The 19,246-nt window shown below is 42.1% G+C and overlaps 1 protein-coding gene across 4 annotated transcripts in view; it reads right to left on the bottom strand.

The window, feature by feature from the left end:
• Window positions 1-19,246, bottom strand: part of RNF24 (ring finger protein 24) — a 73,501-nt gene that overhangs the window by 11,523 nt on the left and 42,732 nt on the right. For all 4 annotated transcript variants that reach the window (XM_032766169.2, XM_032766173.2, XM_032766171.2 and 1 more), the window contains 2 exons: window positions 11,528-11,570; window positions 7,703-7,744 (listed from right to left, as the gene is read on the bottom strand). In XM_032766169.2, coding sequence (XP_032622060.1) covers window positions 7,703-7,744; window positions 11,528-11,570 — 85 coding nt within the window. The remainder of the gene's footprint in view (window positions 1-7,702; window positions 7,745-11,527; window positions 11,571-19,246) is intronic.

The raw sequence follows: 19,246 nt of genomic DNA, 5'->3' as shown, positions 1-19,246 counted from the left end.
ATACAGGATTTAGTCACATAGTATGGACAGGCCTGACCCAGGTTTCAACAGTCAACCCAGACCATGCTACAATCTTGGACTGTATTGCGGCCTGCTTTGGGAGGACATGAAAATACAACTCAGTCCGAATTACAGTAGAATCTCAGAGCTACGAACACCTAGGGCATGGTGTTGTTCCGAACTCTGAAATGTTCGTTACTCTGAACAAAATGTTATGGTGGTTCTTTCAAAAGTTTACAGCTGAACATTCACTTAATACAGCTTTGAAACTTTACTATGCAGAAGAAAAATGCTGCTTTCCCTTTATTATTTTCGTAGTTTACGTTTAACACCATGTGGTGCTATATTTGCATTTTTTTGGTCTTTGCTGCTGCCTGATTATGTACTTCCGGTTCCAAATGAGGTGTGTCTTTGACCGGTCAGTTCTTAACTCTGAGGTTCTAGTGTACAGCGTAAGTCCTGGGATTGTCACACTGTAACTGGGTTTCTCAACATGAAAACTCCTACAGTGCAGACAGGTTCCAAGTTGGACTTCCCCAACCTCACTTCCATTAAATCACCAGCAGGGAAAAGATTAGGGCTTTCACCACTCTGCCCCTCAGTAACTACCCTTCTTTTAGATCCACTTTGACTCCTTTCCACTATGGGAAAGCCCAGTTCCATTTCCTTTTTAACATTTATTCTCTTTAACATGTGTTGCTCTTCCTCAGCAGTGCTAGACAGGGAGACTGCCACCATGGCTGATGTCAAACACCCATATTTTCCTATGACAGCGTTATTCCCTTCTACACTGGGTTGAGCTAGTTAGAAACCAGATTTAAAACCAGTTCAGGCCAGCTCAATTTTAAAACAGGGGTTGGCTGGCTGGCTGGCTAGTGGTAAGCCCAAGTTTAGAAACAGTATTTTAGGCAAGATCTTCACCGTATGAAAAACTAGGAATGGGGTCCTGGCTAGGAGAGTTTCTAAGTTCGGTATAGACGCAGTCTGACCCTGTCCACCCAAGATGGCCGACCCATCACGCTAATCCAGTTCAGCAAATACAGCAGGTGGCCCAGTGTGGGTGGGGTCCTTCTACGTTACTTGCTTTCTGTGAGGTCAATGAAGTAGTATCTTGTAAAAGATAAAATAGAGACTACAAACTTAAGAGGCACATGGTCTAGTGGCATAAACCTGGGAGCCAGTAACTCCTAAACTCTAATCCTGACTCAACCACCTCTGTCCCCTTGGGCAACTCACTTAACCTCTCTGCCGGAGTTTCCCCATCTGCAGAATAGGGATAATACTCGTCTCCCTCACAGACTGTTATTAAGGTTAGTGAAAATCTGTACAGGGCTTTGCATACGTGAAGTACTACAGAAGTAGTATCTATAATGATCACCTCCTGCCTTTCCAAGCCCTGAAGCTTATGCAGAAAATGTGAAGGAACAGAATGTTAAATATCCTGAAATACAAGTAAAACTAGAGTTGATTGATGCATGTTAAAGGTGGCTATAGATAGTTATTGGAGGTGCTTGTATGAGGAATACATTTTGATTCCTTAGTCTGAATCACAGGTTCCTCCTAACCCATTTTTGATGCTTGGATTCTTCACTGAAATGATACTTTCCTGGGGCTGCATCATTTTTGCCTTGGATTCTTCACTGAAATGATACTTTCCTGGGGCTGCATCATTGATACTTGTGCTTGCAGTGGTGCAGGGCTCTTTCACGTGCTGTGCTGTATTTTAACACTGTTCTTCTCATATAACTGAAAGCTCCCAAAAGGCTTAGCAAACAGACAATCTGTCCCGGGTGCAGCACGCTCCAATGGCAAGAGCTGCAGGAACACGAAGAGTTCTTGACTGCCCAAACCTTTTCAAAGGGAGCAAGATCAATTGATTATATCCAGTCATCAGTCTCAAATTCTCTTTACAGATCAAATCAATCCTGCAGCACAGGCAAACCCTCACTGACTTCAAAGGAGGTTTGCCCAAGTCAAGCCCTCAGGATTGGACCCCAGACTGCTATCCAGACTTCTTTTTTTCAGTACTGTGAACACACAGTTTGCACCATGTTAATGGCCTGTCAAGTGGCACTACAGAAAATAGAGCAGACGTGTGGAATCAAAGAGTTCTACAGGATTCTTTCTCTCCCGAGTGTCTGCTAGCTCTTATGAGCAGCAACCAGAGCAGTCAACCGTGCCCAAAAGGTGAATTTTTAGGAAGTTTCTTTTCAGCTTTTTCTGAATTAAAGGGAAAAACAATTGAGCTTTGTTCATCTTCCTTCCTAAGCCAAGTTGCTGCAGCCCCATAATTATTTCTGCTGCTCTTCTCTGAACTCTCTCTAGCTCATCTAAATCTTCCTGGTAAAGAGGTGCCTGGAAGCAAATACTGCATCAGGGCCTTAAGTACCACGGACGAGAGGCATCATGGGCAGACTGAGTATTAATATTATTCCAGGTACAGTCAAGCATATCTCCACTCCTCCTGTAACTAAACATTCCCACCGCACACCATGAACGCTTCACAGTGGCAGGGCACATGCTGTGATGGGTGAATGCTGGCTAAGAGCCACTGCCAGTACTGGACATGCCAGTACTTCTGGGAATGATATGGGCCCAGGTGTGATCCCATTCGTGTGACCTTGCACATATGGTATGGTCAAGGTCACACCGCATGGAAGATGTCATTTTGAACAGTGCGCTGCTCCACCTGCATCCGTGTGACACAGAAAAAGAGAACCACCTGCCTTAAACCCAGGTGAAAGGCCTGCCTAACACTGGCTACTGGATGAAGCAGACTCACACTTATTACTGCAAGTCTAAATAACAGAGGTAGATGAGAAAATGGTGTTTCTGATGGGGAATATTTCTGAGATCGTCCAGCAAACTTCAATGACAGTCCTGTGGGATATTCCTTCCCTACCACAGTATGTCCAGGCATAGGAGTTTGTTTCATACATAAATCACTTCTTCATTTAAAATAGCTGTTGGCAAGTCTTGCTTTGGTCCAACTGCATAACTGGTTGTGTTCCCTTAGCTTCCCCAAGGCAGTGGTAGAATGGTGTCAGATTCATGCTGGTCAGAGTTGCCTCAGCTTCTGCAATCCAGAGTTCTCTTCTCTCTGATGTCCTGCAATTTAAATTCAGAGTCTCCACAAGATACTGTGACAGTGCTGATGGCATCACTGTAATTAGGGACAAGCTGGCTTTTACTGTTAGGAGACTTTCTAGATTTGGAGAGTTAGAATTTTTGGGTGTTTCTAGAGAGATCAAGCTAACATTTGGCAGGTGAGTTAACTCAGATTTGCTCCCCTGAAATTCTTTGCATCTGTAAAACAGGCCAGGGGTTTTATTTAAACTTTTAAAACAGAAATAAAGACATTTGAACCTGGTTTTGGGCATTTCTCCACCAAACTCTGGTGTAAACAAGAAGCATGACCCCTCCCCCGCCCCAACCCTGCATGGAATTAATCCTTAGTGCACATGGGAGCGCTTCAGAGTAAATTTTACTAGGGCAAAATTGTTTAAAATGCACAAAGCAGGATTTTGTTTGGTAATATTGTCACCTTGCACGAGGCTCAACATCCACAGCATGTCAATGAAGGCCGAAATGTTTGGCCTGTGTTCTGAGAGCTCAGAAGCGCGCTCGCACACACTTCTCTAGCAGAGTCTCCGGAAGTGAGAGTACAGCCTGTTTCACTTTTTTGACCTGGCACACACACATTTCCAGGTGGTTTAAGTTTCATTCCTTCAGAAATGTCAGCTGGTAGATAGACCCCATAAGTCAACCCACCCTGTTTACTAAGATATAAGAGTGGACAAGGAAATCACTAGTTTTTTCCTGGTATAAGGTTTAAATTGGAATTCTAATAGGATTCCAATCTATGGCTGGAAGTTCATAGATTTTGAAGCCAGAAGGGACCACTGTGATCATTTAGTTTGATTGCCTGTATAACACAGGCAATAGGATTTCCCTGGATTAATTCCTCCTTGAACTAGAGCAGATCTTTTAGCAAAACATCCAATCTTGATTTAAAAGTTGCTAGTGACGGAGAATCCACCACATCCCTTGGTAAATTGTTCAAATGGTTAGTCACCCTGTTAGAAATTGACACCTCATTTTTAGTCTGAATTTGTCTAGCCTAAGCTTCCAGCCATTGAATCTTGTTATGCTTTTGTCTGTTAGATTGAGGAGCTCTGTTACCAAATTTTTGTTCCCTATGTTTGTATTTAACGGATTGTGATCAAATCGCCCCTTAAGCTTCTCTTTGTTGAAATAAATAGATTGAACTCCTGGAGTTTTTCACTACAAAGCATGATTTCCAATCTTTTAATCATTCTCAGGGCTCTTCTTTGAGCCCTCTCCAATCAATCAACATCCTCCTTCAACTGTGGACACCAGAACTGGACATAGTATTCCAGTAGCAGTCACATCAGTGCCAAATACAATTTGAACCCGTACCAATGTACATCTAGGCATCTGATGAATCATAGAATATCAGGGTTGGAAGAGACCTCAGGAGGTCATCCAGTCCAACCCCCTGCTCAAAGCAGAAGCAACCCCAACTAAATCATCCCAGCCAGGGCTTTGTCAAGCCTGACCTTAAAAACCTCTAAGGAAGGAGATTCCACCACCTCCCTAGGTAACCCATTCCAGTGCTTCACCACCCTCCTAGTGAAAAAGTTTTTCCTAATATCCAATCTAAACCTCTCTCACTGCAACTTGAGACCATTACTCCTTGTTCTGTCATCTGGTACCACTGAGAATAGTGGATCCAGCCTCATTGGAACCTCCCTTTCAGGTAGTTGAAAGCAGCTACCAGGGAGGAGGGATAGCTCAGTGGTTTGAGCATTGGCCGGCTAAATCCAGGGTTGTGCGTTCAATCTTTGAGGGGGTCACTTAGGGATCTGGTGCAAAATCAGTACTTGGTCCTGCTAGTGAAGGCAGGGGCTGGACATGACTTTTCAGGGTCCCTTCCAGTTCTGTGAGATGGGTATATCTCCCTCCTCATTCTTCTCTTCTGCAGACTAAACAATCCCAGTTCCCTCAGCCTCTCCTCATGTGCCCCAGCCCCCTAATCATTTTTGTTGCCCTCTGCTGGACTCTTTCCAATTTTTCCACATCCTTCTTGTAGTATGGGACCCAAAACTGGACACAGTACTCCAGATGAGGCCTCATCAATGTCGAACAGAGGGGAATCATCACATCCCTCGATCTGCTGGCAATGCTCCTACTTATACAGCCCAAAATGCCGTTAGCCTTCTTGGCAAGAAGGGTACACTGAGGCACACTGTCGACTCATGAAGGCAGCAGGGTGATGAGGGTTGGGAGAAGTGCTAACTGATGCATGCTCCACCGCAATCCCGGAAGTTAAACATTGGAGTAAGTTGCCTAGGGAGGTTGTGGAATCTCCATCACTGGAGATTTTTGAGAGCAGGTTAGACGAATACCTGTCAGGGATGATCTAGATAATACTCAGTCCTACCCTGCGTGCAAGGGACTGGATCAGATGACCTCTCGAGGTCCCTTCCAGCTCTATTATTCTAAGAACTCAGTGTTCTTGTTAAAATAATCAACAGCGAAAGAGTCAGCAATGGCATAATTCTAAAACATACCAAAGTAGACATCTTGCTGCTGGGAATGGATGTCCTTCCTACCTCTCAAGGTATCGTTTATCTATCTGCAGACTCAAGAAGGCAGCACTGTTATGGCTCATACTGCGAAGGGGATCTCTGCAATCATAATGGACAAACGCTTAAGCAGCTGGGTGTTTTTAAATTGGAATGAAGTGCCACAGGGTTTACTCAGCCCGACTCAGGTAGCAACCAGAAATGTACTCATCTGACCTATTACCAAGTCTGAGTCAGGAATCACCTTTATACTGTTATATTTGAGGGACCCACACTTGACTCTCTTTTATCTACTGTTTTCTATCATCTTACATATGTTATTTCTGTCCCCAAATGCTTCCCCCCCCCCCACCTCTGACCCCACCCCAGACCAACATCCTACTCAAACTTCAGTGTGGGAGCCTTCCTAATCCAGCGACAGCGAATCAGCTTCCACATGCAGGAAGCAAATGATGTGGTACAGAAGTATTTCAGAGTCAGGCTTCCAGTTGTTTCATTAACAAATTAGACTTCTAAAAAATGCTAGGAAACACCATGACAATGGCCTGTTTACATGTAGGCTAGTTCGGGGACTGTGGATGTGTGTTACATAACATACATATTGTCCTCCCAGAGCCCCATGAGTGCTGCAGTCCCTCTCTGGCTGACCAACACTGGATGCTGCCTCAGGCCACGGGCTCTGTCTGTCCATTGCAGTTACCCAGCCCTCCATTATTTCTGCTTTGTTCTGGGCTCTTCTGCTGCCTATTAATTCAGGGCAACAACTGGAGCCCGCAGAAGCAGATTGTGTGCTGGGGGGCTGTCCTTTCAGACAGCTTCTGCACAGAGAGTCACACAAACATTTTGGCTCGAGCGTTGAGTACTACGCCATGGCTGCATTAGGGAGATGCACTTTGGCCACCCAGAAGCTAAATGGAAACAAACGTGTTTAAGTTTAAGTGGGGACAAGGGCGGACAATGTAGTCATTAGTCTGTTCTGGTCACCTTCCTCTAACACTGAAACCACATTAAAAATTCAAACTGGGTTACTAAGTAACCCTGATGTGGCAACAGCACCTCACTATTGTAAACAACCTCTCTGTTCCTAGACAACCTGGTATTCAACTCCTTTCCCACTTAAAAGTCTACAGTTAAACACTGACTATGCTGCAATCAGAGAGGTTGGGTGTACAGTCCTCCTTGTGCTGGGGCCTTCACTAAATCCAGAATGTTCCCCCTCCCCATTAATAAGATTTCCACCACTCCTCTCTGCCACCATTCATTTCTCTCAGCCATTTCTATCCTCCTCCTTGCTGGCTCCTATCTCACCTCTTACCTTGCTTCGTTCTTTCCAAAAAATGGCCAACAAGCCATTCAGTCATAGATGCCAACCCCACAGTCATGCCATAACTTCATGGCATCAAGTTTTGTGGAGACGCCTTCAGGACAAATTGACTTAGACACAAACTCTGTCCCTCCCTCCTCCAATTAAAATATTAGTATAAAAACACTTTTTTTGTGTCCTGGGGACTTAAGTTTGGACACTGAGTTCTGCACTGGTGCTTAAATAATCATTTTGGGGCACATGATTGGTATTCTGGAATTTAAGTACCAACCAGATGTAAACCATTGTTGTTTGCTGTGTTGGTCCCAGGATATTACAGAGACAAGGTGGGAGAAGTAATATCTTTTACAGTACCAACTTCCACTGGTGAAAGAGACACACTTTCAAGCTTCCACAGAGGTGTAAAAGATATTACCTCACCCACTTTGTCTCTCTAATCTGATATAAACGCAGAAATGAGCACATGTAACAACACTGATCCAGATCAATTGTTCTATTTGCTGCTGATCTATTTACACCATAAACTGTAACATGGCGGATTTTTATTTTCATTTTGTTCCCTCTTATCTGTAGATTTTTGGTTATACTTTATTTACTCTGCCCATCTCCCTCAAACACATGTGACCAGAAGCAGGAATGCGTGAAATCTAAATGAGTTGTATAATCATTCTAGAAAAAGAACATGATAAACAGCTGACTCCTGAACCGGAGAAAGAGGCCTTGGGCTGTAGGTGTAATAGCTCATTGCAGTCCAAAAATACTTGCTTACCTCATGCAGATTAAGCTCTTTTACTTTTTCCTTTAGAATAACCTGCAAGACAGAGAGACAGCATTAGGACCGGGATGTCTACCATTTCTGATCGCTGTACTTCATTATATCAATTGGGTCTTCAGAGATTTCCTTTCAAAGAAATAAAGCTGAAATAAATAATTTCCTTTGTATTTAATCGTTAACAGAAGTAATTTAAAGGGACAAAGTTTCTGTGCTGTATTTCCTCCCCTTTAGCACCTAACAACCAGGTGAGGAGAGAAGGTCCCTGAGCCTGAACATCAAGCAAGCAATTTTAGCTCTGCAATGGGAGCCCAAGTCAGCTGACCCAGGCCAGCTGTGCCTCTGCTGTGGGTCTTTTATTCCACTATGCCAAGTTTCTCCTGTGCGAGATAGAGATAGATAGTTCAGAGATATTTCTGAATACTGATATACATCTGTAGGCAAATTATAGCTAATGTCTTTAGAAGTCAAAAAACCTAAAAACAAACCCAAACACCAGAAACTCAACAGCCTAAATAAACCAGACATGAATAGTAAACTAGTAAAAACAGTTTTCAAAATGCTTGCCAAGAACATGTGCGAGAGGGACGGCAGCTATTGTCTAAATTACAACTGCTAATCCAAAAAAGGGGATGAGATCCAGAGAACCACCTTCTGAAATCAAATACGCCATGTTCCCATATTGTTTGATGAACGTCATTATTCAAATATTTCCTCCTCTTACCAGTTCATCTTTTTCCCCCTTGTTTTTGTTCACAGTTCTGTGTCCCGTTTGGCTAACTAGCAGTTAGTGGGATTGTAATCAAAGAAAGGATTGTACATTTGTAATGTTATTAAATGTCAGAATGCTTGCTCAGACTACAGAACTGAAAAGTAAATGACCAAAATGCTAAAGAAAGCTGAGACACAAGTGGGTGAGGGAATATCTTTTGTTGGTGGAAGAGATTGGGTAACCAGAGTGTCCTGACTAAAGAGAGGCTGGGACAGATTGTCATGCATAAGGGGCTAACACATGCTGCAAAAACACACTTAGAATGAAACGGCAATTAACACCTTTGCAGTCATAAGTCAGAGGAGGGATATTAGGTTACAAATTATTGTAAGGAGCCATACAACCAGTGTCCCTGAGATGTTTTTCAGTGTCTAGCACAATTATGAATTTAAGTTCCCAGGCTCGTCTTTTGAAAGATGTTCAGGTTTCCTCTGAAGACCAGACTGAGTTTAGATATGGAATGATTGCCTTGTCAAGAGTGTTTGCCCATCAGAGATGAGTTTTTGTTGTGTATTAATTTTCTGTGAGAGTTCATTCAAGATCATAGCAATTGTCTGGTCTCACCCACACAGTTGGTGTTGATGCATTTGATGAACGGGACGAGGTACTGCACAGGTTATGATAGGCATGTGTAGGACCTATGGATCTTGAAAAGGTGTGTTGTGGGGATACTGAGCATCGTAGCAGCACAGATGTGTCTGCAGGTTTTTGATCGGTTGCTCTGGCTGGGTCTGGTGCCACTCTGAGTTGGTGTGTCCTGGGGTGTGGGGAGCTTGCTCCTGATGATGAGCTTGCCAAGGCTGTGGGGTTGTTTGAAGGACAGAAGAGGAGGTTCAGGAAAGATTTCTTTCAGAATGTGGTCGCCATCAAGTATAGGTTGTAACTGTTTGATGATATCCCACAAGGTTCCACAGCGGGGTAGTAGGTGACAACTAGGGGTGTGTGGGCAGTGTGTCCCCTTCCTCTCATTCTAGTGGAGCAGGTTCTCTTGTGGTATTTGGGTGGCCTGTTCTGTGATGCAATTTACTTCTCAGTCCTTGTTTGGTTAAGGTGTGTATCCTGGACTTTCTCCTTGGAGCAGATTCTGTGGTATCTGAGTGCCTGTCTGCAGAGAACAGATTTTCTGGTGTGTCTGGTTATTGGCTTTGTAGAGGTAAGTGTGGTGATCTCTGGGTTTCTTGTCAATACCTCAAGCTGGAAGGGGAGGCTGGTGTAAAAGTGTTCTAGAGAGTTTAGTGAACAGATAGTGGAAATTGATGAGGGAGTTTAGGTCATCTGTCCAAAGGATGAAAATATCATTGATGTATCTTGGGGCAGGTCTACACTACAAGCTTGCATCAGCACAGCTGCACCACTGTTGTGCTTCTGGTAAAGACACTCTAAGCTGATGGAAGAGAGCTCTCCTGCTGATCAAGTGCTGTCTGCTTGGGAGATTACAGTTGGTATAAATATGTCGCTCATGGGTGTGGCTCTTTCATACCCCTGAGTGATGTAGTTATATTGAAGTAAGTGTGTATTGTAGATCTGGCCTCAGGTATATCATTGCTGAGTGTTAATTTTTCCAGAAATTCTTCCTCGAGGTGGCCCTCCTAATCTTCCTTTGTCCCATGACTGCAGAGGCATTAAATTACCCACTTCATTTTAAGTGGTTTCTTGCTATGTGCTTAACAATTGGTCCCACCTCACAGTTAGCTACAACTTTTTCCAGACCTGAATAAGAGTTCTGTGAAACTTTTCTCTTCCACCAACAGAAAGTGGTCCAACAAAAGATATTACCTGACCCACCTTGTGTGGGTCACATTATGGGATCAACAAGGCTACAACACTAAAGAAAGGTGAGTATTTAAATGTATCCTGCCACTAATCTATTAGCTGTGTTTATTTTGAAGCAGAGACTGATGCGTGTCTATGGGAGTGAGTGGAAGAAGCTGTTTGATCTGCCAAGAATACTTGGAAACTTTCTCTACATAGACATCCCACTATTCTAAATTCAGTACACTGCTTTAATGCCCCCAGGGTTCATGTAATCTAATCCAGCAAAATACAGTTCATGGGAACTGAATTTTGATCCACTGGGACAGCACTTTTCTTTTATTGCTGTAGGAGACGTATATTACTACTTACTATAAACATGGCCAGAACTGTTTCAGGGTAGCAAAAAGAACAGGAGTACTGTTCTTTTATGGCAAGAACAGTGAGTCATGTTGCTGGGTCACATCTATTTCCATTGAAGGGAATGGGAAAGTCCCATTTGACTTGAAACAGGACAGGAACAGATCCCATCACCAGGGCAAGTACACTCAGGTTTTCCTCCCCACTCCAGACAATGCAAGCTCTAGGCACAGAAAGTCAGTGCCTCAGTTGGCAACATCTCCCTTCACCCGGGAAAATCCAGTCACATACAGGATTAATTGATTACATCAACTGCCATCTGTGAAAGCTTTGGATGTTTTGTGAAGGAACTGAACTCTCCTTGCATGAAGGAGGCTTGAAGTCTTGTATTTTCCCCTTTGGTTATCCAGACTCATACTGTTTGACCCAGAGCTCGTTACTGGGTTTGAGCTGAGATATGCCAGTCAATTTCCTGCCATGTGGCTGCTACACTTATAAATACATTTTTGAAAGTTGCATTATTATAAATCACTGACTTTATATTTTCTGCTTAGAGCTCTATTCTTTCTCCATCACTTTGCGAAAGCGCCTGGTATATATGGAGTAACATTAAGAATACAAATCCTAGATTGTTGTAGAGAAAAATTGGCAACATGCACTGATATAAAGTAAGGCCCTGATTCTGCAAAACACACGTATGCAGGTAACTTTAAACATGTGGATATTCCCACTGACTTCAATGGAACTACTCACGTGAGTAAAGTTAAGCACATATGTAAGTACTTGCAGAGGTAGGCCTAAAATGGCAAGACATCAAACTCTGGAACAGCGCAGTGGTAACCTAAAATGGTGACAATCACAAGAAATTAACAGTTTTTGCTCAGATTGATCTGTAAAATGACAGGGAGAAAAAAGTAGTTTACTATTTAACATCTCACCTGTTTGTAGGCATAAAGCTCTTTGTGTGCCTGATGTCTGAGCCTAGAAATCAAGAAAGGAAAATATGAACAAAATAGGCCAAAATATCAGGATTAGCACGAAACCCAGATAAGAGAAAAAAACTTGCATTTTCCCCTCATATTTAATAACTTTTTTAGTTTTGAAAAATATAGGACACATAATGCCGTATCCAGTTCCCAGTGAGTTACTTTAAGAGCTTGTATCTCTCTCCAATTATATCTATCTCTAGTCAACTGATAACCTTGTACAATTTCTTTTTTGAACTATATAATTTGCTGCAAAAACATTATCTGAATTGTTAAATGCTGCGTACCAAATTCTTAACTCATAGAAGTTATTGACAGGATGAATAGCTAACATACACATCCATTTCCCCCCCCAATCACTTCTCCCACTAAGATTCATATGCTGGGTTGAATGGACACTGCATCTTTTTCTGGTGATGGGGAAGCATAGAATACTCAGGGCTCAACACCTGGGGAATGTAGTGGAGAAAGGCACCTCTATTCGTACTTTAAATGTGGGGAGTGGACAGAACGAAAAGAAAATTGGCCCTTTAAAATGTTTACCACTCGAGCCTTAGTCATTGTACTGAGTCGTTAAATTAATCTCAAATGCCAATTGTTTGCTATGCTTTTGAGATGTAGTATTGTGTGAAAGTAGTTTTCTGATAGCCAACGTCTTATAGAGAAACATTCAAGGTAAGTCATTCAACTGATTAAAAAGCAAAAGATAAATATTCCTTTTTAAGAGGAAATAAATAGGAGAATGATTTAGATCTGGTGTGAGATTTTGTAGCTTTCAGTTGCAGTTAAGGGACATGAGGCAATTTAATAGCCAAAGAGAAATCATAGCTAAAAATTACAGGAAATTGAAGCTTTAACCTGGGAATTTATTTTCATGTACTTAATTGAGCAGAAGACCAAATGATTGTGGTTTCTTAACAACTGAGCAACTCGTGTTATATTTAACTGTGGAGTGATAATCATATGAGCTTATTATAGACCATGACTCCAATCTCACTTATGCTGGTATATATGAGTAGTTACTCACTCCTCTGGAATTCACGGAGTTACAATGGAGTAAAATCAATTTTAAGTGAGATTAGAATCAGGCCCATAATAAAGATTCTATGCAGAGAGGCATAAGTGTAGGCTAGCCTGAGTAGTTCTTAAGGCTTTCAAATTGCTAGCCAAGTACAATTTTTGTTTTCTATATAGTTTCATCTTCTGGCAGGAATCAAGAGGTGGAGACTGAGTGGATGAACCCACATTAAAAAGCTCCTGAATAGCAAGGAACTCCAAATGTGGACAATGGGAAGAGATGAAGTATTTATTTATGGAAATGAACAAACGGTTAAGTCATAGATGGAAGGGTCCCACCCCAATTGCTAGGGACAAAAATGAGTGAAACAAAAAATTCATCAAAAACATCAGAGCCTTAATTTAGAAGCAGAAAATGCTTAGTGCGCTAACGTGGTTACGAAAAGTTGCACTCCACGTACCTTTATGTATTTAATGTTAATCTCCTTTCACAAGCTATAATCTGTTTTCGGAAAGCTCTTATGTCAGGCTTAGCCTAACACATCTAAGCTGAGGCATGGGGGTGAGAGGAAAAAGCAGTGTATTTCCTAGACTGTTAGTATTACAGTTGTGCTGGTATGGTTGATACTCTGCCATGGTTTACAAACACGTACATTAAAAGACAGAACTAGGTATTAACAGCTGCTCTAGGCTGAATTGCATTGATGATTTTTAATTTAAAATTTATTAAAAATATCTTTGCCAGCCTTAAGAACAACAGCATTTATATAGCTCATTTGAAGATACAAAACCCTTTACTAATGTCAACTGTGCTTATAAAATCAAAAACAGCATCTTGTTTTAAGCTTGACATTTGGCAACCATTCATAAAACTGAAGAAGAAAGTTATGGATGTTGAAGAATTGGGCAAGGACTTTTAGAACATGGTCTGAATGTGCACGCATAAAGGCCAGACAGATGTAAGCAATTTTTCTGAACCCTCATCCACTGCAGTCTCCAACACTGCTAGAAGATGTGTAATTTACTGAGCTAAAATTCTGCTTCTCTGAAAACATTCCAGTGGGATGCTCATTCCTGGTTTTCAGCTCCCTACCAATCCACTGATGGAACTCCCCAGGCTCTCAGAGGTTTTTTGGTCCCTAGGGGCTGCAGTAGCAGGGTACACCATGAATCAGGCTGATATGCACCAGTCCCTGAGCTTAAAGCGCTACCCTTGACATGTTCCTATCAGTTTGGGGAGTACAAGAAGCAAAGCTTCCCAAGAAATCAACCAGTCACGGGGAAAAAAAATAAATAAATAAAGGAGGCATGTGTCTCCACCTCATCCCAATCGAGATAATCTTGAAACGGTGACGAATAAGCAGCAGGACAGAATCTATCGGAAAGCTACCAACAGAGAAGCTGAATTCTAGAGCCACCATTTTTCCTTCTTTAAAGATACCAGCCACTAGAATTCTCATTCAATGGATGGCCCAAAAGTCAGAATAAAACTTGCAACAGCAACAACTAGGAGGCCAATGCCAACCATGTGCATTGGGATTAAGAAATCTGTTATCACAGAGGTTTCACAAACAGACTGTAGGATATGCCAATAATAAGAGCCAGGGTAAAAGTGGCCAACTCAAGAGGGGATCCCCAAGGAAGCAAAAAAACTTTGGGGACAGAAGACCGTGGCTAAGTTCTGGAGCCCAGAGAGACCAAAAACAAGATTCCTTTCTGGAGGCCAAATGCAAGCGTGAATGCTCTGTGATAGTGGGGAAAGAGGACCCCACAGCTGCCTTGCAAAGGCCTCATGGAAACGCTGCTAATGCAGTGCAGGCTGCCTTACACTGTAGACTGACACGGGAGGAGCGCTGAGGCATTGGACAAACAGAGACCAAAAGCTCTCATGCAGCTGCTGAGCCTCTTCGCCTATACAGCCTACAGCATCGCATGCTGAAATGATGGAAAGTCTCTGGTGCTGGATAAACACGCACCAGTGTGATGCCAAGGCAATAAAACTAAGAGGGTCCAACCCCCATCCTCCCAAATAAAACTCCCTAACACAACCCAGCAGAAAAAAGCCCTTAAAAACCAAGGAACCTTTCAGAGTCTGAGGAGTTTTTTCACCAGTCTCATGCCAGGAAGCTAGTACCCAGAAGTGAGTTCTGGCAGATGGTATCTTTAGAGAAGAGAATATGCGGTATTTTAAAAACATGCTCTCCACAGTTGGGGCAGCAAGATACTGAAGACACATTAATCTCCAAAATTAATCACTCATTTCAGCTAGAATTTAGAATTCTCTTCCAATGTTTATGCCCCACACCCAGTGGCTTCTCTCTTTAAAAAAGGGAATATTGCATCTCTCTGGATAATTTTGTTTTTTTCCAATTTCAACTACTATTAGAATATGCTTCAGTAATGAAGAGAGTAAACTACTAACATAACAAAATTCAGAGGAAACAACATTTTAAAGATTTACCTCTAGTATTAGTATACTTAACCCCTCCGAGTTCAAAGAGAGAAATCTGTAAAACAGGCAGCACACTCTAGAAGAAAAAGCCTCATAAAAGTCTTACATTTTGCAACAGAGTAGCGTTTGAAGATGCAGTATCTCAATGGATCTACTACGTACAGCCCACAACAGAAGTACAGTGGAATGTCCCTTCTCTATTGCTTCTTTATGAAAAAAGCTCTCTCATTGGCTGGAGCTGCTATTAGCCTCTGTTAGGTTACAGTTATTTGCTCCTCCCTTTGTTCCTTCAAATCCTAAACTGAGAGGATTCTCAGCTTGAAAAGACCAATGTTTTTCTCTTTCCTAGTGAGTACAGTACCCAGCTTTCTTAGTGTTGTATATTCAGTGACATCATGTCAGTGTTCCGTGCATAGGCAGCAGTGGTATGCCAGAGGCAATATTTTATTCAAAGTGGAATTCACTAAAGAATTGGCCTACTAGACTTCTGAGAGACCTACTCAAAACAATTTGTGATAGTCAAAAAAATGCAATTCTCCATAGAGAGATAAACCAAATACAATGCTTCCTTGACATCTGAAACTGTCCCACTGGGCCTGGTGAGAAATCCACAAGTAAGAAGCAGAAAAAAAAAAAAAAAAAAAAACACCCAAAAAACCCCACACCCCATGCAATATAAAGTTTCCATTATATTCAAGATGACTGTATAATTTCCATGGGCAGAAAATAGGTTTATACGAGAAGACAAATCCTTATTTCAATTGGCAAGGATGAACAAAAAGAGAATCACTGTGCAAGAAGGAGCTCAAGCTCAGCACAACAGCAATACCTTAGCATGGTATTGGGGGGAGGGATAGCTCAGTGGTTTGAGCATTGGCCGGCTAAACCCAGGGTTAAGAGTTCAGTCCTTGAGGGGGCCATTTAGGGATGTGGGGCAAAAATCTGTCTAGGGATTGGTCCTGCTTTGAGCAGGGGGTTGGACTAGATGACCTCCTGAGGTCTCTTCCAACCCTGATATTCTATGATTCTTAATTCTCTTCGTGGTAAAAGAGATACTGCATCTTTAGCTTTCCAAAGCTGACAAGGAATGACTTGTTTAATCTGAGCATGTTTAAAATCGGAAGGGAAAAAATGAATAAACAACCTCTTTCAAAAAAGTGTCCCACGCACCCTTACATAGTTTGAAATGTTTCAGCTAAAGGTGGCAACTATAAATATGAACATGCTATAAACTGTACAAAAGCTTGATTATGGACAAAACTAGCATTTACTTTAAATTAGCATAAACACCGCCTTTTAAATATTTAAAGGGGCATATTGGTGTTGTATCCCTGAGTTTGGGTTTTATGGGACTGAATGCAATACATTTGGTGTTACATTCATTAATTTCCCTAAAGTAAAAGCAGAGGAAAAAACATCAGCAAGTGTCTTTGCAAAAATCTCTTTTCCTTTTTTAAAGGCTGAACATAAGAACGGTCATACTGGATCAGACCAAAGGTTCATCTATCCTATATCCCATCTTCCAACAGTGGCCAATACCAGGTGCCCCAGAGGGAAACGAAACGAACAGGTAATTATCAAGTGATCCATCACCTGTCACCCATTCCCAGCTTCTGGCAAAAAGAGGCCTGCCCATCCTGGCTAATAGCCATTGATGGACCTATCCTCCATGAACTCATCTAGTTCTTTTTTGAACCCTGTTATATTTGATAGTCTGAAGACAGAATGCACCCAAACAGCAACATAATAGGCAGCATTACTTTAAAAGAGTGGAATTAAATGTTCCACATCTGCATGCCTTTTAAGAGTAGAAGAATATTTAATTTTATTTCAGCCCTTCTTGCAAGCCTTCTGTCCTGAAAAAGAGGGCAAGATTTCATACATAACCCAATATACTTCTGTTTAGAGCCAATCTTATCATGGAATGCAAAGCTCTTGGGTCCCATGGAGTTTCAGAAGGAAGGAAGACAGTTTGTCCAGTGAAACTATGGGCAGGTCTACACTAAATGCACTACAATGGCGCAGCTGCATTGTAGTGTGTCTAGTGAAGACACTGTATACTGATGGGAGAGTGCTCTCCCATTGGCATAATTACTCTACCTCCGTGAGAGATGGAAGCCATGTTGGCCTGAGAATGTCTCTCGCCGACATAGCGCCGGTGTGGACAGCGCTTAGGGCGCTGTAATTTGCATCGCTCAGCAGGAATGTCTTTTTCACACCCCTGCGTGACATAAGTTAGATCGACTTAAGAGGTAGTGCAGACCTGCCCTATTGTAAAAAGCAGCTCACTTGCCAGTTTCTCCAAGGCAGTACTGTTATTTTAAACCAGGCAGCCATCGGCCTGGATGTAAATACACCAGGAATTAGGTCTTACAAATTTTTGTTCTCCAGTACGTTCAGTCTGACACATTAGTTCATCGTGTTACCTACAGGTGCTGCTTTATCTGCAACTCCTAAAACCAAATGCTTGGAAGTAGCATGATGGTACAGTAAGGAATGGAATATGGGAAACGTACCAATAACTATGTCACAAGGTCCATCTGTTATTTGCAAAAAGTATTTGTAGCAATGCTGGTCGCTGAAAAAAGTGAAAAATTAGACAATAGGATACTTTGCGTTAGCACCTGAACAAAACCCTGTTTTGGCTCCACAGACTGTGCATTAAAATCAAGCCCTCATGCAAGACCTAAATCTGGTCCAGTGAGTACCACAGTGTGGTCTAGTCAATACTGCCTCTGCTACTGTTTATTCATATTTATTTTATCCTATCCCAAATGTAATTCTGTATTAAAATAGTAACTTCATTGCAGAAGTTGCCAGGGAGGTTTTGAAGCTAGGTAGAGTATTACTAGGAATTTTGGCACCCAAAAATGGTGTGGGAGGGGAGTTTGGTTTTTGACAAACAAGAGGTAGTTCAAGCTTCTGGCACTGTGAAAGAGACGCATCTTTTCTTAACCCTTTTGGAGCAGGGACAGATGAGGCTAATTTTTTTTAAGGCATTTGTATGGAACAGGCCGAGTATGAATTCCTCATTCTCTATCCATGCAAATCATGACAGCAACTATTTTCCCCACTGCATCCAATCCTACTGCCATTGCATCCGATAACGACACATGAGTATATTTGCCTGTTTCTACTAAGCTGGTCAGCAGTGGAATAGTTACCAATGCTGAAATGTAAAGAATTACACCTCAGAGTAAAAACTCTATTGGGATGAAGGGACAGTGCCCACTTTTCTCTGGACCTACTGTTTCAGACTCTCTGCAGATTCAGGCAAATGTCTCTATACTCAGCTCATGTCTTTACAAACATGACAGGTGGAGATCTAATTTTACTTCAAAAATTCAAGATGAAGTTCTGGAGCACAATTATGCTGCAAATTCAAAGGAGGACAATTATGCAGCAATTTGCGTGGCTGAAAATCAAATCATATACGAGGCCCTGACTAATATGAGTTGCTCCCAGAAAAAAGGTTTCTCAGGTTCATGCTTATCCTGCAAACAACAAATGGAACTGCTGATTATGACTGTAAGAGAGGGAGGCTTTTTACAGATGCATGGAGTTTAATGCCAGAAGGGACCAACAGATCATCTAGCCTGTCTGTTTCATTCAGTTACCGCTGTACTGAGCCCAGTAACTTGTCTTTGGCTGAAGCATTTCTTCCAGAAAGGCCTCAAGTCTTGATTTGAAGACATCAAGAGATGGAGAATCCACCACTTCCCTGCGTAATTTGTTCCAACGGTTCACCACCCTCTCTGTTAAATTCAAATTAGAAGTTAGGCACAACTTTTGTCTAGCTTCAGTTTGCAGCTATTGGCTCTTGGTATGCCTTTCTCTGCCGGATTAAAGAGCCCTTTAGTACCCAGTATTTCCTCCCTGTGAAGGTACTTATACACTGTAACCAAGTCACAGTTCAATTTTCATTTTGATAAGCTAAACAGATTGACAAAAACTCCAAAGGTAATAACAAAATGTTTTTTAAGTACATCAGAAGCAGGAAGCCTGGTAAACAACCAGTGGGGCTGTGGTAATCTAGCCGTCCAGTCCCAGACCTGGACTTTAGGGTCCACCAGTCTGGTCCTGTCCCAAATCTGGACTTTTGCGTCCAAAGTTTGGGGGCTTACCTGAAACTCCCCCAAGCTCACTACCAGCTTGGATATTCTCGCTGCCACCAGATCAGGAATTAATCTATGGGGCCTGAT

Source organism: Chelonoidis abingdonii, chromosome 5 (genome assembly GCF_003597395.2).
Source record: "Chelonoidis abingdonii isolate Lonesome George chromosome 5, CheloAbing_2.0, whole genome shotgun sequence".
NCBI lineage: Eukaryota > Metazoa > Chordata > Testudines > Testudinidae > Chelonoidis > Chelonoidis abingdonii.
The sequence above is the reverse complement of the archived record's forward strand: the minus strand, read 5'-3'. Positions and strand labels throughout refer to the sequence as shown.